We start from the raw sequence: 25,927 nt of genomic DNA on the forward strand, positions 1-25,927 counted from the left end.
TTGTAGCTGTATCAGTCCAGCAGGGGGCGCTGCTGCCTCAGACTTCAGAGCAGAAACTGAAAGTAAACAGTAGAAAGTAACAACCACTGTACTGTATCTAAGTACAATTGTTAGGTACTTGTACTGTGTTTGGGTATTTCCAATTCGCAGTCATTTATACTACTGCTCCACTACATTTCAGAGGGTACCTTTTACTTCACTACATTTATCTGACAGCTATAGTTATTAGTTATTTTATTTAAGAATGATAAAGTTGTACCTTACACTATCCTGCAATAAAAACTATATTTTGCTAGTAATACTTGCTTATACTCAGTAGGAATTTTGAATGCAGGGCTTTCATTTATTTAATTACTTCTGCCATCATGCTCATGTTTTATAAAGACATACAAAAAAAAACATTTCAATAACAGGCCAGCATCATTATCATCATCATAGAAATGTGGATCATATAGGCCAGGGGTCTCAAGCTCAGATTACCTGGGGGACACTGGACAGGTTGTTCTCTCCTGAATGGATGGGGCTGCCTGAAAGGTCAGAGGTAAAAAAAAAAAAAAAAATCTACCTGTCATACTGCACTGAACGTCTAGTAGAGATTGTTTTCTTGGAGAACAACAGCTGATGACAGGAGCAGTTATAATAAAGTCCATGGTAAAAACGATCAGCTGGTCTCCTCGCTAACTGCCAGTACTTAACCTTGGTTTTAGGCTTAGAAAGAGTTGCATTTGATCCTGCTGGTTTCAGACCCCTAATTTAGGCACTCCTTTCTGATTATTACTTACACAATAACTTTGTCAGTTAGTCTCCTTTTTACATATTTTTATCCAACTTATCTTTGGATCCTTTGTGTGTAATCTAACAGCCCTTAGTGTTTATATATCTCTCTGTTTCTCAATAGTCTTTATACAGTCTGTATATTTAATGCATGCATGGCAATTGGTTGATAATATTCAGCTTCTTCTAATAATTTTCATACCCACGTCTTTCACAAAATAAACACCTACATGAGAAAGCAACATTTATCACATTATAAATCACCCTTGAACCTCAGCTGAGTGAAACATAAAACAACCTCTTGCAGAGGCCGGTGAGACAAAAACAGAAAACACAATTGGACATAAATTATGCAAACTTTTACTGGACTCTACCTTGTTTTATTGAGAAAAAAAGACTACATTGGTCAACACAGTGGCAAGGTACTCTGAAGAAAGCATGAGGCAATAACTATGTCAGTATGATGGGTTCACTTACACACTTAACATCAGTGGGTCTATGAGGATCAATAAACTGTTTCACCAATCATTTCCTCACCATACATTTACATTCTGTAAAGCAAATACATGGCAGAAGTCAGTTCCTCAAGAAACAGTTCATACTGTTAATTTTAAATAACGACCCACTTTATTCATACAATACAAATGTCTAACAGTAAAGAACATTTTTATTTTGCATAAACTGTGCATGGTACACAGAATCTACGTTAAACAACAGGAGTGAAAAATATTTCCTTCATCAAAAGGTAATTTTGCCCATTTAAAATACATACCAGCATTCAAATCAAAATCAGTGTGGGATCATCAGCACAGTGGCTATTGTATTCAAAGGGGCCCCTTCACAGAATGGACTTCTGTATACATATTTCATTTAAATATCTCATACAAACTTACTGTATATAAATAGCCTTCTCATTTTAAACAGTGACATACTGTTTTGCCTTCACTCAAATGACAAACCCTTTTTCCCAACACGTCACTCTCCCTTCATTCTCACAACCTTAGAATATCACAATTTCTCTTAAAAGAAAGACAAATAATTAATAAAAATAGAAATAACAATATATTTTTCAGCAAGTCAGGAAGATAGCCTGGGTTGTCTTTTTCCATCAGCATCAGGTCACTATTGTTAACATCTAGATCTCATCATTCTGTATTTAAACACTGCACTGACTGCTGCACAAATAAACCAGAAAAGACCTCAAGACACTGTCTGAGCATCCATTGTCCTCTTATAGAAACTATCTGAAAGTGACAGTTCACCCCAAAATGAAGATTCAGGTTTCATCACCTTGTTAGCATACCGGTAGAAACTCCACTGGTATTTGTAGGACCATTAGATGCACAATAGCTTAATCTCAGCCTCGTATTACAATGCTGAAGGAACTACAGCACATAGCTAGCATTAAATGCCACCCCTCCCCTTTTTTTGTAATTGTTTGTCTACAAAACAGTTGAATCATGGTGGAAAGATATTCTGTCTAAATTTTGTAAAACTGGAAAGACTGGTTGAAACAAAAGTATTTTCTAGTTTGAATTACTTCCTGAAGTTATAATCCTCAAGATTTTCATCGGTAGTGGTGGAGTCCGCCACTCCCGTGCTGGATTCCAATTGCCTACCAATGCACGGGGGATTCACAGGAAACAGTGTATGCCAGTGCAATTTTATCTCATTGTTATCAGCCTCATTGTTCATTGTCTTTACACTGTATAAGAGTTATATTAAGTTTTGTTTGGTCTATGTGATGTCTTATCTGTATTAAGCGACTGCCAAAGCACAAGGTGGCTTTAATTGCAAAGCAGCCACAAGCAATGCAACATATTTTTAGATCTGATTACAACTTTCAGTGACAAAGTCTAAATTTTCATTTTGGGGGGACACTTTTTTTCACATAAAATAACTCTTTGTGCAACAAAAGTTTTCAGAATTCCTGCTTTTCCATGTATTGATTATGCAACATGTCCCTGTTGTGGCTAATGTAAAACACACACTTGCATGGTAAAACTTTCTGTGCCAAAAACAATGGATCCCTTTAATAGAGCAGACTGGTACTGAGAGAGACTAGCATGCAGGCTGGTGAGATGTCAGGTTGGGGTGATATTCGGTGTGTCGCAGGGGTCCCATGTTGTATGATTCCCCTGAAGGCATGACAGCGGTGAAAATCCTCCTCCTCTGTGTTAGATGACTGGCGCTGATCTGTCATGCGTGACAGTTGGTCTCAGCTTGACCGTGGCAAACGGATTCCCTCCTCTGTGGGCAGGAAAAGGGGAAAAAATCATAATGCTGGTATAACATCTTTAAATTTACCATCAACCAACCTTTAATTATTGACACAACTGTGAGTGTTTGTTAGTTGTGTTAGGTCACTCACCCTAGAAAAGGAGCCTTTGCAGTGACATTGGGTGCTAAAGAAACCTGTTGTCAAAAAACACAGAAGAAAAGACCCTTAAAGATCCAGCAGACAAAGAGAAATAACACACAACATTCAACACACACCACCACAGTCACCACAAACCTACACCCTCCCTCCAGCTGTGAAGAAAGTCAGTGTTGCCGGACTGGTTTGATAAGATTTCTCATCAACAGTTGTCCCCCCTCCTTACTTATAAGCACACTATAGTTTTGACACATACTTACAACCTCAGACCTCAGACTGGAATCTAGACAATCTAGAAAGGCCGGCGAGGGACACACTCCTCTTTTTCTCTCACCTGAGGACGATAATCGTATCGCCTCCACAGAGCCATGTGAGCATGGGGACAATACATTTGAGGAACATAAACCACCGGAGCTATGTTGCCTACAGCACATATATGTTCATTAGATGCTGCAAAGAAAGTTTATAGGGGTGCTAAATCAGATAATATATATGTCAGATGAACTTTAGACAAGTCATGAGTTTGTAGTTCAAGATGTTGTCTTTAGATTAGATACTAAAATGCATTCAAACTAAGATGTTATCATTAATTTTTTTAGTGTGCATGACAAAGAGAAGCTGATAAAGAGAGGTAACTTGCTATAGAAACCTAAATAGATTATATCATTATAATACACCTCTGTTATCAGGTTTATAGGAATGGATCTCTTTGCATTACCCTGCTCTTCCATTAGAGAGCAGACAACATCCAGAAGTCACCGAACATGCACCTACAAGCTGGGAGACCTTTTTGCCCTGAACTATGCCGTTCAGGAAACACCTATTTCTAGATTGTGTTCTGCCATCAACGAACTCTTACATTCCTCATTTGAGAATAAATGATAACATTTCAGCTGAAGCGTCTGTTCATTTCCTGGCTTTAAAAATCTTTACTGAGAACGCTTGTGTTTCCTTGGAAATATAGACATTTCAAGTTAAATTGTGAAAATGTATGCAAAAACATCAACAATTACTTTAGGGTAACTATAGTTTTTATGACTAACAAACACATTGAATAAAAAAACCCCAATATAAGTTACATAACAACTGTACTTGATCAAATCACTGAAACTGATTGAATTTAGGATCCCCTCTACAGAAAAAGGGATTTGAATGCTGCCTGAGAGGCTGAATTCAGGGAACGAAAGTCCCAGAGGGAACGAAAGTCCCATGAGCAACGGTTACAAGGTCCACCTTCGCCCTAAAGTCACAATAACAAAAGTAAAGAGCACAGTCAGCCTTCTGCCAGCTGAACAAATTGTCATAGGGACGATAAGAACTTGTTGTACGTGGCCTTACCAAAGTTTTTGTCCATGTGTTTGAATAAGAATGTTAATGTTTTAATAACATGAGGATAAGATGACTGAACAACACTGGGATTCCTCCTGTAGGTGAAGGTATATCCCTCACTGTGCTTTATTTCATGGTAAAACCCTGAGGCAGCAGATACAAAGGACACAGAGTACAGACAGAGCAGTGAGGAAGGTGATGATGAGGGAGAAAGAAGCATGCCTGGGCTTGTCTGCTGCCTGGACAGCTACTAGTTCATTCTCAATCAGCTGACACAGTGCAGGCACCAAATGAAATTGTGCCTATACCCTTGTGTCCTTTATGCCTTCCCCTGTAACTCTCCTATCCTCCAATCTCTCCATTCCCAAACAAAACCCAGCAAAACCTGGCTGGGAGCATTTTTCAAATGTCTTTTAAAATACATATATTTAATATATTGAGCCAACAACTCTCTGGTCTACGTTGCCTGTTTCCTCTTGATACAGCACTTAAGTCTGTTAACAGTGGCAAAATTGCTAAGAAGCTCATGCAGAACGTTTGCACATCCTTATAGGAAATAATCATCGGTTAGAGGAATTGAGGTGTGTTTCTGGCTCTGTGCCGTTCAAAGGGGCGTGGAAGCGATGACTATGCAGCAAAAAGATTTTTGATAAGAACTAATTACTCAGACTTAAAGTTCCATGTGTGTGATGGCATTTTGTGGTTTAGCTGTTGTCGCTGCTATGGCTTAGGTAAGGCAATACAGATAGCCTATCAGGAAACATAAGACCTTTCCTCGAGCAAGAGATGGCACGCTTCATAGACATTCAAACATGGCAGCTGTCTAGCACAACCACAGTCCTCTACTGTTAGCCATGCAAATTGTGTCAACAATAGCTGTAAAAGAAAGAGGAGTGTATCTGTGTTTACCTAGTTGGCGGGTCAGACACTGCTCACAAACAAATCTCTGAGCTAAAGATGGTAAAGAGCTACCTTCAAAATCTTAACTTTCATAATGATACAATGCACCTCTGTTGGCAGATAATGATGGCAGACGTTGCCTTTTATTCTTTGTCACAAGACTGAGATATTATCGTCTTTTAAGCTGAACTTTCCTATTTACATGCCCAGCAGGTGTGAAACAACATCTGCATTTGAATCATTTGGAGTAATACTCTGGCAACCAGGTGACTGTAATTCCACTATTCACTATCCTTTTAGCTTCCAGCAACTCCTGATGGAAACACCTGGCTAATGAGCTACTAAATGCTCCAACAAGTTCACTGGCTGTTCGCTTGTTTTTCAGCTTGTAGTTATATAAAATACAATGGAAGACTACTTTTAATAAGGAGCATGTTTGTTTGCATTTTATAGCACAGTGCCTCCACATAATAATAAAAAAAGAAACTAACATCCTCATTGGAAAACAAATGATGGCTTAATGGAATAGTCTGAATAATGGCAAGTAAACCAAATCCATAGAACAACTTCTTTTAGCCATAACAACAGGACAGCATCTCATCTCTTCTTACAGGACTCTAAAAATGCTTGAAAACAGCACTCATTTAAATTAAAGTATGTCAGTATATTAGTAGGACAAACTCCCAACACTGAAGCCATGTTAAAGAGTAGTCTGTTTTAGTTGTTATGTACTTGGATTCTGTGTGTTTTGATTTGTGTTCTTGTCTTTTGTCTTTTGGACACAACCATTTGGTTAAAAGGTTTCTTGGTAACAAGGAAATTCAATACCTAGAATTCCCGCAAATATTACAACATCATTACACACAACAAACTGATACCATTTCCACCAGTCAATAAGGCTTTACATCAAACCAAACCATCAAACCACCCAAAGAGATCAAACAGTTAAAACATATAAGGTTATGCTGTTAAAGAGACTTTTTTCATAAAATGTTTGTTAAAAAAAAAAAAAAAAAGCTCTTTCACTGATTTAATAAATATAACAGACAACATGTGGTTGGTGCATGTTGCTCAAGTGCTGGTACTGACCATGCTCTGTGGCGAGGGCATTGAGGGGATCACTGGTTTAGAGGGGGTGTCGTCGCTGTAGTCTGGTGGCGGCAGCAACACCGGCTCCTCCTCCTCCTGCTCTGGCAGACTGGCCACACTCAGACGACGCACCGGTGTGCCCAGATTGCTGCTAGTGCATACGACATAAAAGGTACAACTATCAAACATCAGGTGTGAAACAAATCACAGATTCTCTTCCCGGCATGTTGTAATGTCTCCTTACCTATCTGATATCACCGGCTCAGAATGAGGCCTGCAGTAAGAAGAGGGAAACCAGCCCCGCCTAATGAGAGAGAGACAAACACAGCAACATTTTATATAAACAGTCACATGTTTATTGTTTGTTGATTATTTTGATATCCATTAGTTGTTATCTTCCTGGGGTGCATGTCTACTGTAGCTACAAATGATTACACTGCATGATACCAGAAATAACACACGCTCTTCAAAGGAATAGTTTGAGGGGCGTTTTGGGGAGTACGAGGGAGTTTTTTGCTTGAGTTAGAAAAGAAGATCAATACCACTCTCAGTTAGCTTGAAACAAAGGGAAACAGTTAGCCTGGTTCTGTCCAAAATCAACCAGAAAATAGGCTGATACAGGTTACTGATCTCCTGTTCTGCACAATTAGGTATAGTAGGTAAGTTTCATATTTAGGTAACCCAAATAAAGAATCTCTCCGAGAGTATCAGATGATGTACATCAGTATTTTTCATTATGATAAAATTATATATAATTATCCATGATAAAATAATATGTCTCAAAATCAACTCTGCCAAAATGATGAATGCCACTTTTGAAATATGTTCAGAATCTGACACAGTCACTCTGCAAGAAGATTTCTTTTTGAGTTAAAACTGTCGAGAATCGCAGCCACAGACAACACGCTTGAACCAGATGCACATATCAGACACAGGATATATGACAGACAGACAGATTTTGCTCACTAAGACTCAGAAGTTGCCTCCAAATCACGTCTAGAGAAAAAGATGGCTTATCAGGCCAATGCGCTGGATTTGTTGCTAAGGAACAGAATGTAATGTGATTTATCCCAACATGTCCTCTTCTTGACAAACCGCCACTGACTGCATTAAAACCACTTCAATTCAAAAGACCACTTAATGACACACACACACATGCTCTCACACCCATGGAGCAGATAAGGCTTGCACTAATTTGTTTCAAAGTGGGAATGAAAAAAAATTCGACACAAGCTCTGTAAGCACTCCGTAATCCTCTTGCCTGTGTTATGAGTCCTAATTGATCTGGCGAGGAGCTGAAGATGGCGGTAATTACACAGGCAACTCAGAGGCTACTTTATGGATCTGTGCCGCAGTAGCTACATATACAAACACGACTTGTGTACATTTTCCAATACAACCATTGAGCAGATAAGACACACAAAGCTAACGGGGCAGTGTGTGATAGAGACAAAATTAAGCATTTCTTCATTGTTGAGCGAAATATAAAAGACCAGATGTCTCTTGTTTGTGTGTGTGTGTGTGTGTGTGTGTGTGTGTGTGTGCACCTGGAGTTTTTTCATGTGTGTCTGGTGTTGCTGGGCAGGGCAAGAGTGAGCGAGGGAGAGAGAGAGAGATCAAGCTTTACGACTGTCATGTTGAACATATCTGGCATACTCCGTGTTTCTAGGCATGATGTATTAGCACAGCGAGATATTCACAGACACAAAGCCACAAACAAATGCTGCTCAAGTGAGTTATGTGAAAAACGCCTGTGTGTTAGTGCTGCTGCATATTTGTTGGAATGAAAGTACATTTCCTCTCGTGGGTGTGCCAAAGGTTGTATTTATATTGTATTTAAATCAAGTAGGCTATGTGAGGGAGGGATTTCACAATAAAACTTTCTATTCCACATTTCAAGTTTGTATTCACTTTTAACAAGTTCTGTAAGACTTTAAAAAGCCTATACATCCAATCCAGCTCTTTAGGCTGAAGGTTCAATGTTTGTTATTAAAAAGACCAAAACCCATAATGTGTTAGCCTGTCTCACTGTACTTTCCGTCTTCTCCAGCCTGTCTGTATTTATAGCATTTAAAGCAGCAGGTGTATGTGGGATGGACAAAAATAAACTACATTGTGTTTGTTCATGGTAATGAAGAAACATGTCACCCAGTGAAACAGTGTGGCTCACTGATGTGTTTTTAATGGCTTTAGGACAACAATGGAGCTCTATGGCACAGAAGAATAAACTGTATCACACTTAAGCTGCACAGACTCTCCATAGTGGGTTTTGGTCTTTTCATGGGATTTGTTGAAAAGTATTGAATCACCAGACTTATCCTTTAAAACCAGAGAGGCCGAGATGAACAAAAAGATGGGATAACCATCGATCATCATGAGGCAAAGAACCACCAAAACAAACAAAAATCTTTCATATTTACATTAAAACATTGGAATAAACAGGTTAAGTAAACTGGACTGAGGTGCCATTTAGCCATCCAAACATCCCTGAGTATGAAAATAGTTAAATACTCACTGCTGTGTCCGCTCCAGCTCTCCATAGAGCCAGCCGTCCTTCTCTTCCTGGATGAGCAGGGTGATGATGTCGCCGTCATCGAAGCTGAGGAGTGTGTGGTTGTTGCCCGCCGTATGGGGAAAGATGGTCTTAACTCGAGGCCTCCTGCCCACATTGAGACCGGACGACTGAGATGTCGACCGGGACAGACTGCCCTCCCCGAGACTGCCGCGATCTGGAGGCAGCGGAGGGTCACAAAAACAGAGATTAGAGATCAAAACTCTAAAAATAATCAAAGGTCATTTGTTTTAAAGCAGTAGTTTGACACTTTGGGGTTAATTTGCTTTCTTGCAGAGGCAAGATTGATAACATTATTAAGACTGCACGGTAAATGTGCAGCTACAGCCAAGAGACAGTTAGCTTAACAGTTAGCCTGCTTCTTTCCAAAGCTAACAAATTCCTACCAGCACCTCTAAAGATCACAGATTGTATTACATGCTAAGTTTAAAAATGACAATTTGGGGTTTGTGTGAGAAGATATAATGTGATCTTTGGAGGTTCTGGATTTTGTAATGTTTGCTAAGCTAAGCTAACAGCCAGCTAGCTTCATATTTACCGTACAAATGTTTTTTTGTAGATTTTTTTCATTTAACTGTCCAAGAGTGAATAAGCTCAACAACAACACACACAGTGCTTGTATTTTGACAGAACTTCAAAAGAAGGAACCCATGACATTTTAAAAGTATTATAATATTAATTGTCAGAATTTCACTCATTCAGTTTTCATGAAATATGACTGGGTGATGCATCTTGTTAACGGTCAAACTGGTTTTATTGCCAAGAAGGTTTTTGCATACAAGGAATTTGCTTTGGTGGAGGACTGAGACATTCCACAGTCATTTTTGGGTATATCTATGTATTTTTGCATAGCCTATTTTGCCTGTGTTTCAGAGAAGCCATCTGTACCTGAGCCGTGGTCTGAAGAGGAGGTGAGCGGAGATCTGGGCTCTGGGTTGAACATGTTGGCTAATGGACTGATCTGTGCCTTGAGCTGGGGTGCTGGAGGAGGCACCGGTGACTCCATGTTGTTCTGAGGGGATGAAGAGGAATAAGATTAGCAGTCGCAATATGTGACAAAATATGAGAAATTATAACATTGTGTTTGAATGAACAGGGTGAAGTCCTTATCAAGGCAAAACAGTCATTACTGTAATTGAAACTTATTGTCTCCCTCCTACGCAGCAATAAATAACCAGGGCCAAAAAACCCTCAGTGGACTTTGAAATAACAACACAAGCACATGCAGGGTTTCCCGTGGCTGGTAGCCAGACAATGATAACAAGCCACTTTACACACAACAGCCTCCATCAGATACCAGCACCTTAACAAGACAAACTACAAGCAACAAGACAAGATAAAACACTCCAGGGCCAGTCTTTTCTACATGATTTGTTCCACTTATGCACTATCTGCAAGGCTTTTATCTACAGCTTTTATCTGACGCATCTTACAGTAAGTCAGTGATGAAAAGCAACACAAAAGATAAATAAATACAGCTCACAACAAGCAGCATGAAACCACACACGAGCAGCAAACACTCACCCTGTTGTTGCGCTCAACCTGCGGGGATTGCTCCGGAGTGGTGGACAGCCCCTCTATCATGGTCATCACCGTATCCGGCACCATGGTGATGTCGCTGCATTTTTCCTGCCAGCTGGGGAGCTTCACGGCCAGCATCTCTTTGGCCTGGAAACACCGGAGAAAGAAAAAGAGCAAGGTGTTAAACAGCCTATAAATGGAGGGGTCAGACTATGCAGGATTACCTCTCTGTTCGTGCTTACTTTCTCATGGAAGTTGCTAATTTGATAAGAGAACATGCAGTGTTTGTCTGCCAGGAAACAGAAGCGTCTCTTTTCTTCCAGTAAGGCCTCCCTGCAGCCCTCAGCCATGAACTTCTGCATGTCCACCTGGCGCGATGTGATGGTCTTCATATACTGCAGACAGAGTCGTAGGACGGGGGGGGGGGGCATGGTACAGGGTTAATAACTGGTCAGGTTTCAAATGAGAAATAAAATGAGTACTGTATTCTACTATATTGTATTGCAGGATATCTTCTACAAAGTGCACCAAAGATGAAACACAGAATGGTAGAATGGGCCTAAATAAATTAAATATATATAAAATAAATATGAATAAATAAATGATAATAAAAACATAATAATAAAATAATAATAAAACAGTAAATTAATATATAAATGGCACAGAAAAATACAAATAAATAAATGAAAAGGAAAAATAAAATAAGTAGAATAATAGAAATAAATAAAAGAAAATATCTAACAGGGAAGAAAAGAAACAAAAGAAATAGCATACATACAAATTGTAGGATACAACACAAATGAATACAAATGAAAAAATATATGTATTTATTTATTTCCCATAATTTGTCTTATTTGTCTTCTTTTCATTTTTACTTCACTCTTTTATATTGTAATTAGATTTTTCTACATTATTTGAATTATTATCTTTAATTTTATTTATATATTCATTTCATTTAATCATGTCTTGTTTGTGTCGATCTTGGGCATATTTGTTTATTGTTTTTAATCACATTTGCACACATTTGATAATTATCTATTTCCTTAATGATGTCTGGTTGTTTTCACGTTTTTACTGTAAGACCTTTGGTACTTTTTCACAAGCCTGATGATGTGTTGCTCTTATTAGTGTTAATAAAAACTACCACACACACTTGTGTTTGTTTGATTTTTTGACAATATGTTCATCTTGCAGTTGCCAGCACCTCCTGCTCCGCAGTGCAGGCTGTGCCACAGGGTGAATCTAGAGGGGATCAGATTTATTTGCGTGCTCAGGTCAGATTCACAAATTGAGGTGCTAATGAGCTTTAGAATGAAAGTTTCTCCAATTAGCGACAAGTTAAGTCGGGTCTCCTGTTGCGTGTGGATTGATCTTTGTGCAGCGGAAAACCAAATTAGCTCGCTGAAAAACACACCTTCCCCTCAAAGAGGCTGAGGGCGACTCTGCCTGTCAAGGCGACTGAACCTGACATATCAAACTCTTTAAACTGACTTCTCAACCCACCGCTCCATCCTTTTATTCTACACCCACTCGCCCCTATCTCTCCCATTTCCCCCCGGTTGTCATGGTGACAGAAAAGCAGCCTGTCTCTAAAGGCTCGGAGACCCTCCTCTACTGTCTGGTCTCATTTTTTTCTGTCTCTCTCTTTCTCTCTACAATAGCCTGTCAGAAGCAGAATCAAGACTCTTCTTTTCCCATTTTCACCGCAAACAATCATCCAGACTCTCAGTGAGAGGCGGTGAGAGCAGTGAGCTCATCATTGGCAGCGCCACACATGATTATGAGAAAGCTGAGTAGTTAGCCTCGTCTCTCTTTTTGTCAACCAGTGTCATTTTTTATCAGATAATGAAAAAGCCACTTCCCAGAGAGGAGAGGCCCCAAGTCTCAGCTCAGATTGAGAGCCAGGCTCAGGCTGTTCAAGTGCAAGGGTAAACAGGAGACTGATTCTGACTTTAGCAGCAGAGGGAAAAAGAAACAGCATGCATCTTAACAGCTCTTTTACAACATGCAATCTTTACTTTTTTTAATTAAAGCTTTTGTTATTGTAATTTTCTCGAAACAAGCCAGGCTTACACACCATCCATCATCAAAGTGAGGCCCTGAAAACAGTCGATTAAAATCAAAACTAGAGCCAGACAGGAGTTATTACTCAGGCTATGCAGTCCCTCCTTCATCTCACCACACTGATTTACAAAGCAAATTACTATCTGAGGTGTTAAGACTGCTTGTTGGCAGAAGAACATAAACACCCGACAGTGTGCAACACACTTCAACCAATACACTCAGGGTCACTGAACCACACACAAGCCTACTCAAGTGAGGCAATTTCGACACTGACTTGCAAAACCTCAAAGCTGTGTGTGTACTTCTGTCCATCCAGCAGTGGCACTTGTTTTAGCCACGGTTGTCATTTCAATGTGATTTCTGAGATGTGAGAGATTAGATTTTATGAGACCTCTGCTGTTAGTCCATCTGTAGTCCAGCTCAAGAACAAGGGCTCAATTTAGGAGTGTTGAGTGGATGTTGAAGCCCTACCAGCTCTGTTTTGGCATACAAAACATGCTTATTGCGCCTTCCTTACTATATGTCCTTGGATAATCGAAGTAGTTACACTGGAAATACAAGTCGATCAATTTACCTCTGACTTTTTTTATGACAAACTAAATTTTTGGCTGCCAAGAATTAAAATGGAAAACATACCACTTTACTCTTTATTCCTCTATCAGCTGACCATCCTTACAGACATGTTGTAATAATCATTGGTTCACGCTTATCTACAAAACCTTCTTTGGTCTGTCCTCCCCGACTGCATCTGCTGCCTGTAACACCCACTCTGCTCAACATATTCTGTTGAAAGTGCCCAAAACAAATACTGTATTCCGTCTGCTGCAGCCAAAGACTGAAACAATCTGCAAAAAACACTAATAATGGACAAATGTATCTCCAAGTCAACTTCAAAGACTCTATTAAGGACATTCTCACTGATGCATGCGGCTGTTTCCCAACACAATAATCCTTCTTAACTTTTGCTCTGTCTGTTGTCCTATGCATATTCTTGTTCTCTGGCTACTGCTGTTCCTTGCTTTGTCTGTTGCTTCGTTGCCTGATGCTGTTGCCTGTCTGACGCTTGCGTCTTTTTTGTAATGCCTTTTGTCACATGTAATGCTTGTTGTGATTTTATGTAAATATGCATGGGCGTGATTACATTTTAAATATTTGAGGGATGTGTGCCGATGTTTTTTTAACTTTTGACATTTCTTTTTTAGCCCCTACTCCCTTCCCTCAAGAGTCTTTGCAATTTTACAGCCCGCAATTATACATTTGTTCTTAATGACATGACTGGTTAAATAAAGGTTAAACAAAAAATAAACAACCTAAGATGACCATTTAGTATAGATCGAACAATACAACCTGCATCTCAGCACTGTCTGAAACCGTGTCTGTGCCAGCATACATGTGAGCATTCATGCATATGTTTGTGCAAATCTGGGTGTGTACGCCTTCAATAAAAACACAATTTTCCATCTGTATAGCTAAACGCTGTGAGCCAAGCTATAATGGCCTCCTACATGCAAAAACAGAGAATCTGCAGATGGCTACAGGCGTGGTGGCACCTTTGATGGTTTTAGTCCTTTGTCCAATCTAAAAAAAAAGCGTTTCGTTTAAGGAATTTTGTTTCATCATTGTCTGTCATCAATGATGCCATGCTCTTACGTAATACTAAAGTACAACTGAGAAGCAAAACGTGCTCCACACCACCACTTTACTCTGTTGCATTGGTATGTGATTATCATGAGAACAATCTTGGCCACATCTCTCCACACAGTCACATAAATTGTACACTTGTCATATACTTTTCACTGGCATCAGAGCATAAGCATGCAAAGGCCCCATTGCTCGAAAATCCATACAAAGTATTACACAAGTGAACACAACATTTTGAAGGGAAGGTTGGGGTTGGTTTGGTTTCAATCTCACCTCGTTTTCTTTTATCTCGTACTTATTTGATTGCTTTCCCTGGCTTTTCCTCCTGAGTTTCTTCAGGTCCGTGAGCGAGCGCTCCAGGGAGTCCTGCTTCAGCTTGTGCTCTGACTGATAGCGCTTGAAGGTGGCCTACAGACGTTTGACAAGAGAGGCATAAGTGAAGGGAGGACCAGTTGAGCAGTTTTCATTACACAAACGTTCCTCAGATGCACAGAGGCTGAAATAATCTCTCTATTTGGTTGGTGGGTGTTTGAACTGATGGAAAGAGGGATATATGATTACACTTACGTTCATGTATTTAACATCCATCTCTGTCTTCTTCTCCAGCTCGATAATAACCTCTCTGTGGAACCTCTTTAACTGCGGAAAATGTGAAAACACACAACTCAAATTCATTGCAACATACATCCTGCTGCATGCTCGCTGTTTTAATCGCAATGTACAGTTCAGTCACATGGCTCAATGGCAGCGTTATGATAAGAGTGGAGTGACCTGGTGGAATGTATGATAATGGGTTTCTGAGAGGATGAGATTCCACCCACCAGGGATGGCTTATCAGCCTGTTACGGTTAATGATTTACAACTTCCCCCTCTCGCAGATAAATTCCAATCAGTCTGGGGTAGTCTCAAAGTAACTTGGAGAGAGCTTGTGCTTATTTCTCAAATTTTTCTTACATTAGACTAAGTCCTGTTTTTCAGTTGTTGCCGCATTTAAACTGGCGACAGTTGACTTCGATTTTCTTCTCGTCACCAGCTGGTATCTGAAGCATTTCACCCTGAGGCAGCAGGGTCAGGAATGACTCAGTGGATTCTCTACTTTCGTCAAACTTTCCTTCACCTTTTGTAACAACTATTTCAAACTCTCTAAAATGAAAAGAATGAGCTCAAAAGGTTGTAAAGGTTACGTATAGAAAGGACAGTGTAACAAATGGAAAATCTGTGTCCATTATGTGAAGATAAGAGAGTTAATGGCCATGGGGTACTTCTAGGAATGACAATTTCTTACTCCTACAAGCTCAACAGGTGACCAGTCAATGCACAAAATTATTTTAATGACATAATTGCAACACAAGAAAGATTTAGTCTCTTTTCATCCATCAAATCCATTATGTTCTTCTCCGCACATTATGTTCCTTTTATTCTTCTGATTCAGGACCAGAAATAATGGAGCAAAGATGAAGGGAACAACTTTAAGAGCAGTGGGCTTTGCTGAGAGAAGGCATTCAAAATCAAGGCTGGTCATATTCTTTTTTGTACTGTCAACAAAAGACCATGGAAAGACCAAAACCTACAATGTGTCAGTCTGTCTCTCAATACTTTCTGACTTCCATGTCTAAGGCTCTCAGCCCTAAGACCATGCCACCAACAGTGAGGCTCATTTATGTGATTTTGAGTTTATGGACAATAATGGAGGTTGATGGCACAGAGGAATGAGATATATCAGGCTTTGGCTACACAACATTTTTTTTGTAAGATCAATTCGTTGCTGGTTTTGGTATTTTTATGGGATTTGTTGACAGTAAGAAAAATATAGAATATCACCAGACACACTTTAAAGCTACTCACGTTCTCTTCCAGTTCATTGTGGACGTTCCTGTGGACCTCTGCTATCTCCATCAGAACCACACCTAGGAAAACACCAGGAACGACTCTTAGTATTTCAGAAATCATTACAAAGAAAGAGAAAACTGTTCTGAATGTATGGCCCCTGAGGTTTTGTGTTATAACCTCGGTAAAGAGGAGTTAAAGCAAATACTTCAGGGAAAACATTTATTCGCTTTCTTGCAGAGAGTCACAAAAGAAGAGTGATATCACTACAGGAAGTGACTCCGCCCGGGCAAAGAAACAGAGCGGCACGCAACCTCCTGTTAAACCACAACGTGTTGTTTTTGCACTTTGGTTTTTGAAAGGATTAAACAAACAAGATATAATGTTATTGAGTTAGATTAAGGGGTGCTGGTATGTGGTTTTGTTCCCTTTGTATAGAGCCAGGCTGGCTGTTTCCCCCTGTTTCTAGTCTTTGTGCTAAGCTAAGCTAACTGGCTGCAGCTTCATATTTGCAATACAGACATGAGAATGGTATTAATACTTTTTGTCTTATGAAAACTCTAAGTCATATCATATGAGTGTATGCTCTTAGCCTGTTAATAATAGTGTTTGTGTACAATTGCATGTATTATGAATGTGTCTGTTGGATTCTTCATACTACATTGCTGTAATTATTTCTTGTAATATGCCACTTTTATATGCAATTCTACTTCACATTCTGTTGCCATTCATATACTGTATTTGTTTTTTATATGTGTAATTAAACAAACAAAACAAATACTCATATCAAACTCCAGGCAAGAAAGTGTATTTCTCAAAATGTTGACCTATTCCTTTAAGAAACCAAACATCCGAAAGCCGTGTACAACAGAATGCAGATTCAGGAGCAGATGTAATGATGTAAGAACCCTCAACAATAAACACTTTCCAAATTTCCTGTATAAACATAACTAGTTTTTTATAAAGCCTTGCATACATCTTTGCAGCTCATATTTTACCGATGACTTATCTCCTTTCAATATTTGAACAACTGTCAATAAGTAATCTCTATGAAACATTCTGGTATTGTGTAGTCAGATACAGAACAGTCTCCATTCACAGACAGGCTACAGCATGGATAGAGCAGCATATGACACGAGACAATGGGAGTGAGTCAATACTGTAAACAGAAGTGGACAGTCATAGCTAAGCAGTTTATAGTGCTACCTCTGTCACAATGGGGTGAAATCTAGACTCAAGGTTTACTATAGGACACACAGTGTTCTGATCCTGTAAAAACAGTGTGGGACATCGTATTCGGACATGTGACAGAGTCACTGTGAGGGAAAAGAGCAAAAGTGAACAACCTGCAAGAATCTCAACACCTTCAGAAGATAGTTAACAAAGCACAGGTGTTGGGTTCACTTTGTGATTTTTAGGTGAAAATCTGTAAAAAAGATGCCTATGTAAGCACACTCGAACACCTGAACACCTCATACACGTTTGACCCAACCTGACATTCCTCCCTGCACGCCTCCACTCAGAACAAACAAACGTAATGACCAGCTGATACAGAGCTGCACTTCTGTGATCCAGCGGGCAGCGTCCAGCTACAACAACATTGCCCTCTGAAGGTCACCAGAACGTACTGGTAAATGCTGCCTTTGTGCTTCCGCGGGGAGGGGTGGTGCTGGCTCGGGGGGCTGTTTGTACAGCCCCAACAACAGCCTGCGTGGAGTGGAAGGGGGAGGCTGAGAAAGGCACGGGATGGAGTTTAAAGAGACCGTTGTACACCTGCAGGCTTCACCTTTGGGGTTAACAAGGTGTGAAAGCCTGCCTGAGGGACAGTACATGCTACAAAAAGTCATCACAACTTGGTATATATAGACCATATGGTGAACGATGAATCTGTCACATGAAAGACTGAAGAGGGTGAACTGGAGTTGAGATGGACAGAATACAACATTGCGAAGAAGTCAGAGAGCTGACACTTGTAGGCTTTCTCTCTGAGGAAATAAGATGTGAGAGCTGAGGTGTAAAAGTGAAAGTAAAAATGGATTCTCTCTAGCTAAAGTGTGAATAATGGAAAAGAAGCACCTGGCAAGACATGGTTTTTAGCATCTACTGGGCTGAACTGGACTGCTATTCAAGTTCATCACATTAAAAGAACAACATCATGGGATGGCTTTTTCTCAGTTTATTTTATCTCCAATCTCTGTTCCTGGTGATTTGTTCTCTTCTGAAGATGTTAAGTTCTACAATAATCTAATCTCACATCAACGATTTCAAATATACAACGCCATGTTTTAGGTTGGTAATGGTTGATAAAAGATACCTGTGGAAAACTACGCCATCCACAATTCACTCACATGACTTGTGAGTCATTATTACGAACACTTTGTCTATTCTCTCCTCCACTTCCTCATCCAACACTTCATAATCAGTAGTAGAAGTAATGTAAACTACTTCAGATACTGTAGCTCACTAGATAAAATTAACTTTGACTTTTTTATCCAATGCATGCAGCTTGATAGCCTGAGCTTTAAGAGGGGGGGTTAAAACATTCATAACCCAACTGCTGTTGACTACAGGTCAAAGTGAAGGCCGAAAAAGTGTAAAAAGAGACGACTGAAAAGTATTTTCTTTTGGTCCTGTATTAACTACGTTAGTAATTCACTTGGCAATACCTGTATCAAAATGCCTGTTTTACAAAGCTGCTGATAAAATTCAACAGGTGATGCCATTTATGAGCTGGGAGTGCCCTGTGCCAACACAACTCATGCCTATTTGGTGTTAGATAAGGAAGCTGTACAATATGACATGACGTTGGCAGGGCAAACACTGGCAGCTCACCTGTTGGCACCTTTTCTCTGGCTCACCTTTATTTCACCACTTTAACTGATAATCCTTCCTCTGTTGTGCAAGCGACATCTGAGCTGAACTAAGTTGGTCATAGCCTTGTAAGCGAAGTTGTATGCATCACTCAGGTTATTCACGCAGACTTCTGAACACTGACACTGCTCCTCCTATGTGACTCAGGATCGAATGGTATCTAAGTTATACACATTCCAGTGCCGGTACAGAGAGACTGTGTGGGGGTTGCATGGATCAGAGCTACACCCTTGCATAAATGATGTCATTATGTGTGACTGTGGTCTAAATCCAAAGTGGTAGAAACACAGGGAGAGGTCACCGTGGTGTTCATTGTGACACAAAATGATCCAAAAGAATTCCTGGGAATGCCACTCCTCTACAGAGTTTGTATTAAACAACCAACAACCACTGCGTACATCAAAAGCTCAAGGGTAAAAAAAAAAAAAAATGTATCCACAATTTAATGATCACTGGGCAAACTCTATCTGCTGATGAAGATCATGTGATATGATCAAAAGCTCAGGAATGGCTAATTCATAGACCTTGAAGCGACATTGTTTTGTCAACATCAACTGCATAAACTGCCATGCCAACTAAAGGCAAGGCTGCATTGTTCAGTTTCTAAAGCTGACAATTGGTAGATACAAACACTCAATCGATCGATTGATCAATCATTAAACATAAAAGCCCAAGGCGACATCTTCACATGTCTTTAAACCAAAAGTTGCCAAAGAAATGCAGAGAACACTCTGTCGGCATTATTACCAATCAAATCAACCACCTTGAATACTGATAATCGGTTTATCACTCTAATGATGATCAAGAGCGACCTTTTTTGGTTTGTATTAATCTATTGTTTAGTGATTTGAGAATCTACTGACATTCAGCATGTCTACTGTGTTTCCTACAGATCAATAGCTAGGACAGCTTCCTTAACATAGAGCGATGACCTGCCATCACACACAGCACATACCATCTTTTATTACTAGAACACATAAAACTAACTGCAGCCGCAGAGCATCAACAATAAATCTCAATTTATAAACTGAAGGCAAACCTTAAGTAACCTTAAAAACGGCATGTATGCTTCGTATGCTCTTTCTGTGAAGAAAAACTAAAGAACAAGGTGGTTTAAAGGTTTTATAGTCAATGATTTCCACTAAATACTTTTTAAAATCTTTAATAGCTGATAAACGACTTCAGGTGCAGAGCAAGCAAAGGAGGGGTCACAAAGAATCATGGGGTATTTCCGTGAAAGGACTGAAGTGTGACGGGGTTTTAGATGCCCCAGCGTCACAGTTTATTGAGCAGTAAGTGAGTCTCTGGTCTCTTTAGAGGTCCCTTGGAGGAAACTCCCAGTGCACTGGAGAGCCTTTAGTTTAATGGTGGATTCGGGACGAGGGTGTTTGAGGTCTGAGATCATTAGAGAGCTGTGGAGTGTGACGAAAGGAGTCATAACTGACTGAACAATGAGTGGACTCTTTGAAAACAACCTCCACCCTCCTCTATTTTGCTTGTTTTCATCAGTCTATGCCTCGTTTGGAAAAAAAAAAGTCTGTGTCTGTGTGACTGGTCCAGCTGATTGTTCTCAGCATTTGCCCATACCTCTCATGATCAGTAGAGCTGATAAGCCTAATGGTGGTTTAAAGAAATAGTTCAACATTTTGTAAAATATTCATTTTCTTGCCGAGAGTCAGAGAAAAGCAACACCACTGACACACTTACATCTGTACGCTAGGTATGTGGCTGGACAAACAAGACCGTTAGCTTATCTAGGCGTAAAGTCTGGAAGCAGAAGGACACAGCTATAGCCTCTGTCCAAAGTTTTAACATTTCTTTACACATTTTGAACAAAAACGTGTTAATAATTTAGAATAGCTGATTAGCAGATTTTTTCAGCTTTGGACGGAGCCAGGCTAGCTGTTTCCCCCTACTTCTAGTATGAGTCATCTTATCTAACCCATGTTGAAGAAAGCGAGTGAGTGTATTGATCGATTGTAAATGTCGAACTATTCCTCTAATGAAACTCTGGAGTATGTTGCATGTTATTACTCTAATTAGCCTAGAGGGGGCACTAAAATCTTATGTCACATACATCATCTGAGATAAAAAAAAATAAAATAAATTTAAATGTATAAATTGTGCATCTTGTTGGTTTTAAGAAAAGGTGAAAATAAAAAAATAAATAAAAAGAGACCCCTATTAGCCTACAGGTCTAAACAAAGAGACATTCTTTATTGCTCGAGGACAGCAATATTCATGATGGAGACGTGCATTGTTATTGATAGTGAGCCTGTTCTTCCCTCTAAAACAAATTAAATAAACTATGTTGCCAAGTTTTATGGGCCAAGACAGATGAGTCCGTTCCAGGTGTTCTCAGACGCAAAATACAAAGCAGGGAGAAAAATGAAGGGAGGTGTACCTTCACTGACTTTTGGAAAACATTTATGGTTCCCTGATGCTTCTGGTGAGGATGTCTGTAATGAAAGATAAACTGCCCACCATGTAGCTTACTAATGATAGAGGCAATACCGTGTGTTGTGTCTAGAGAGTAAAACGGGCCCATGAAATAGCTTTACGCCAGATGTTTGAGATGTCACAAACTCTTATTAACCATAACATCATCCTCCGTTCAGAAGAAATGGCTGCTCTCGACAGCTAAAACTGCTGCAGAAGCTATTGGCAGGAAACACTCTGAATCCTAAATCTCTGGGGAGAAAAAGATCGCTCCGGCTGACATTACCATTTTTCTCATGCTGACTACTTCAATATTTCAAAAAACAATTTCGACTGAGGCACAGAGGAAAGGTGGAAGGGGTGGGGATCATGTTATTCTTTCTACTGTAACATTTTCAGTCCCTCACTACCTGCTGCTTTTCAGAGTGGAATGGCAGCTCCAGTCATGTGCTAATGCACAGGAAGTTTCTAATTGTACACCCACTGAAAACTATGACTTTTAAATAAACAGACTGATGTATGGCACACCAGCTGTTATAGATTAACGTAATCATGGGCAATTTCAAATGTAGAACTAGCTTAATAGCTGTGGTCTCAAAAAGTAATGGCACATACATTTTTCTTACAAATTTTCTTGAGACAGTTCCTTTACGACGTCATGTCTCCAAGTGAAGTCTGTGTTTCTGTTTTACTTTTATGGGAAAAATAAAAGGTATATCCATGCTAAAATGTAGCCAAACAGTAGCACAATTAGCAAAAAAGTCAGTCAAAGCAAGTCAGCAAACAGACTCAGTAATGAGAGTCACAAAGCTATCTCTCTTACTTCAGCTAACATTAGCCACCATTAGCTAGTGGTTACCAGCAATTGCCAGACCATGTAAAGCAGCAAATCCCAAGAATGTATTAAATCTATTAAGTTTTACTGCTTATCGATTCAACTTTAAATTTGTGTTATTTCTACTTTCAAGCGTATATAGTAGTACACTAAGGAACATTTTTGAACCGTTGGCATTTTCAAATATTTGGAGTCACTTTGAGTTAGTGGAGGAAGTTATTAACTGAATAACAGAAAGTAGAACATGGGAGAACATCTCATCTAAGGGTTATCAAGAAGGTGGCTTTTATTGTAACTTTTGCAGCATGTACCATAAGATGTAACAATTTCTCAAGCATGTTGATGTTTCTTTTAAGTCGACAGCACCGATTAGAGGCTTTCACTCATCTATCTGACTTCAAGCACTTGTGGCGTTTGACTAAAAGTCTTATTACAAGTACACTTTCACCTCCATTATAGCATCAATCTGAAAGAGGAAATGTGGACAAACTGTAGTCCTGAAAAAAAAAAAAGGGAGGAGCGCGGTATCAAGTAAAAGCCTTAGGTAACTTTCTGCAAATACCTGCCAACCACTATGACGCAAGTGCTTTTTACACCACACCATTCACAGAGGTGGGTCTGTCATTCTTGACGGTGGTGCCGTTTAAAGGAGAGTATGCTTAATTCTTTGACTCTTATGCCTATATCAACCACCCGAGTGTCAGTGACGGAGTAAATGATTAAAGATTCACTTGAGGCAATAAGAAGCAACTGTAAATCCTGTCGAAGTATTTACGGGGAAGGAACGGTTAGGTCTGTAGTTTCTGACACTTCCACCATTGTTTAACTCAGTTTTATGTCTTTTATTTTGTCATATTATACCAATAAAAAAAGGGACAAAATGAAGAAACTCGAAAATATTTCCATATAGTTTAAGTCTCCCCTGGCCTCCACAAACAGACAGTAAAGACTGGTGGTGGGTTTGGTGAGGCAGATGGAGGAACAGGGGATGAGGAGGATCATTGGTGGGAAGACAGTCTCCTCTGTCTGTCTGTTTATTCAGCGTGTTTGCTACTCTGCTCCCTGCAATGTGTGAAAGAATTCACACTGTCTCGTTGTCGTCTAGACTTCATGCGCCGTTTTACTAGAAGCCATTTCAATGTTGGAACGGGTGTCAAATGAAGTGACAAGATTGCAGCATCTTCGAATCTAATACATTTAAATTCATGTATTTTTGTCCAGAAAGGCAATCAATGTTAAAGCTACAAACCTTTCACATGCTCAAAAGTAAAGATGGCGGAGCATCTGGTGTGGCACTTGTTTTTGGTATGCAGTGAAAACGTCAAGACCGTGTAACATGAACATATTATTTAATGAAGCGATGAAGTGTTGGCATTGTTAACTGACAGGTGCAGGTCTGACAAACTCGATTAACATTGCGTGACAGCAGTGTCTGGAGATTATCCTCAATCACAGTAAATGTTTCACTGCACTCTACCAGACAGATAGAAAAAATAATATCATCATTTGCAGATTTCCCTGTTTCTTTGGTTGTGGTGCTAATTTGCAGGTATAATTTTTTTTTTATCAAAGCCATGGGGAGCAACTGGAGATGGGTTACAGATGCTCCAGAGCCACAGGTTGTCTACACCCAAATGTATCAAAACCTGCTCAGTTTACATTTTATTCTAGTAAGTAAGAGTGGTCAAGAAAAAGCCAAAGTGATACCTGAGAGTCTGGATTTTTTTTGTCTAAAATGTTATGAAATGTGTTCTTCATGGTTTCATTTTCATCTCTGCTCTAATGTTTGGCTATGCTGCTTTTGTGTTTCACTCACTTCCTTATTACTTTATTTACATTTTCACCAAATGCGACAGACACACCTAGTCACGTCTCTTTCACACAGTGACAGCTCGGTGACGATCGCGGCAACAAGCCTGGCATGTCAACAGACTTTGTTTATGACAGGAAGTAATGCAAATGCCATCTAAAGGAAGGGAAAATATGCAGCTATTTTTCCAAGACATGTGTGGTGATGTAAATGGATGTAACGTTCCCTGTGGTCCCAGTTTTCCTTTAAAAGGGCTAGATGACAGAGCATTATCTTGCCATATTTACTGCTCTACTCTGATTCCCTGCCTGTCACAGCAACCTGAGCTTACATGCGGCCAATTTATAAAGCCAGCAGGAGTGACGCAGCAGAATACAAAAAACCAACTTGAATTGTAATGGCAGGGAATTAGGACCCCTGTACAAAGTGGGTCAGCTCCAAATTTTAGCACTAATAGAATAATTGGAGATGAGTCACAGAATGGATGAAAAACAGCCTATATGGCAGCCTCAGAGAGGAGACAGATGAGAGGAAGCACTTCAATCAGAACGAGGGGTAGACAGCAGACAATAATACATTTCTGCTGCTACTGTGCCACAAGGATTCAATCAATGTTATTTCCAGATGTTTGCATAATTGACTCGCATTTGGGATGATGGCTGCATGCGGGCAAAATACGTCACCGTAATGAAGTTGCATAGAAACTGCATTTTGGTGGTGTCCAGCCTCTGTTGTTTGACAGGATGTTTGGGCGAAACAAGAGCATCTCTCTCAGATTTTGGGAAATACACTTATTTGTTTTCTTGCCAAAGGTTATTTGAGAAGATCAATACCACTCTTGTGTCTGTACGATGCATTTAAGGCTATGGCCAGCAGCCAGTTATCTTAGCTTAGCATAAAGGCTGGAAACTGGGGCTAGCCTGCCAACATGACTAAATGACAATGTATAATTCTTACAAAACAACACGCTGTTGTTGAATGGCGGGTTATGTCATGGTCAAGGTCAGTGCTCTCATTCAACTAATACTCATAAAACCACTAATCCGTGTTTTTACACTTTAGAAGGGATGGTAGTCAGATTTTGTGACCTCTGGAGAGAGCCAGGCTAGCTGGTTCCCCCAGTTTCCAGTCTTTGCGCTAAGCTAAGCTAACCAGCTGCTTACTTTAGATTCATATTAACCGTACAGACATGAGAGTGGTATCTACTAACTATTCCTTTAAGAATTATTCAACAGAAATAAAAGTGAGAAATCAATATCTCCACCACAGAGGCGTTTGAATATGAACATCAGGCAGACCCCCTTGAGATTTCAACCACTGTGGGCAGATCTAACCTGGACTCGCATGAAACTCACCGAGCTCTCTGGAGACTGGAGACACGGTGGCATTCACGCCGATCTTTGAGACTGCATCAAAATAGGCCTTTCCAGCGAGAGTCATGGCTGCGTGGGGAGACAGAGAAAAGTTTCTGGATCATTTTGTGTTCTGGCGAAACTTCCAAAACAAACTCTTCGATTGGTGGCGATACTGTTGACATTGAGGTACTCCGAGGCCAAATTCAAAGTTCACATTAAGACCTTTAGATCAGTACGTCCTGTTGTGAGTGTGTAAGCTGTTTACCTGTGACTGATTTCTCATAGTTCTTCCCGAGGTTGACCAGGTTCCTCAGGCCCGGGTTGAACTGATCCATCATAATCTGGGACAAAGAGCAGAGATTAACGGTTGATAAAATGATACACTTTCACACATTTTTGTAACCTACTTTCTCTTTTGCTTACGCACAAACACCCTAAATAAAAAAAAAAAAGGGGATTGCCAAGAATAATAAAATTCATGAGGCTATTTTTGTGGGAGTGGGTGGGGAGAAGAGAAATTCAT

General features: G+C 39.8%; 1 protein-coding gene across 3 annotated transcripts in view; it reads right to left on the reverse strand.

Annotated features, from left to right (window-relative positions):
• Positions 1 to 1,122: 1,122 nt before the first annotated feature.
• The window catches only part of baiap2l1a (BAR/IMD domain containing adaptor protein 2 like 1a), a 26,378-nt gene continuing 1,573 nt past the window's right edge, over positions 1,123 to 25,927 (reverse strand). Inside the window, exons 2-14 of one of the 3 annotated variants that reach the window (XM_051418033.1) lie at positions 25,670 to 25,745; positions 25,405 to 25,491; positions 16,113 to 16,174; positions 14,835 to 14,906; positions 14,541 to 14,675; positions 10,805 to 10,957; positions 10,566 to 10,709; positions 9,930 to 10,053; positions 8,985 to 9,198; positions 6,714 to 6,773; positions 6,470 to 6,617; positions 3,146 to 3,189; positions 1,123 to 3,024 (exon numbers count right to left, since the gene is read on the reverse strand). In XM_051418033.1, the coding sequence (XP_051273993.1) occupies positions 2,952 to 3,024; positions 3,146 to 3,189; positions 6,470 to 6,617; positions 6,714 to 6,773; positions 8,985 to 9,198; positions 9,930 to 10,053; positions 10,566 to 10,709; positions 10,805 to 10,957; positions 14,541 to 14,675; positions 14,835 to 14,906; positions 16,113 to 16,174; positions 25,405 to 25,491; positions 25,670 to 25,745 (1,392 nt within the window). In that variant the 3' untranslated portion in view covers positions 1,123 to 2,951. Of the gene's footprint in view, positions 3,025 to 3,145; positions 3,190 to 6,469; positions 6,621 to 6,713; positions 6,774 to 8,984; positions 9,199 to 9,929; positions 10,054 to 10,565; positions 10,710 to 10,804; positions 10,958 to 14,540; positions 14,676 to 14,834; positions 14,907 to 16,112; positions 16,175 to 25,404; positions 25,492 to 25,669; positions 25,746 to 25,927 lie in introns of all 3 variants that reach the window. The other 2 variants (XM_051418032.1, XM_051418034.1) reach the window with 2 other exon arrangements.

Source organism: Dicentrarchus labrax, unplaced genomic scaffold (assembly GCF_905237075.1).
Source record: "Dicentrarchus labrax unplaced genomic scaffold, dlabrax2021, whole genome shotgun sequence".
NCBI lineage: Eukaryota > Metazoa > Chordata > Actinopteri > Moronidae > Dicentrarchus > Dicentrarchus labrax.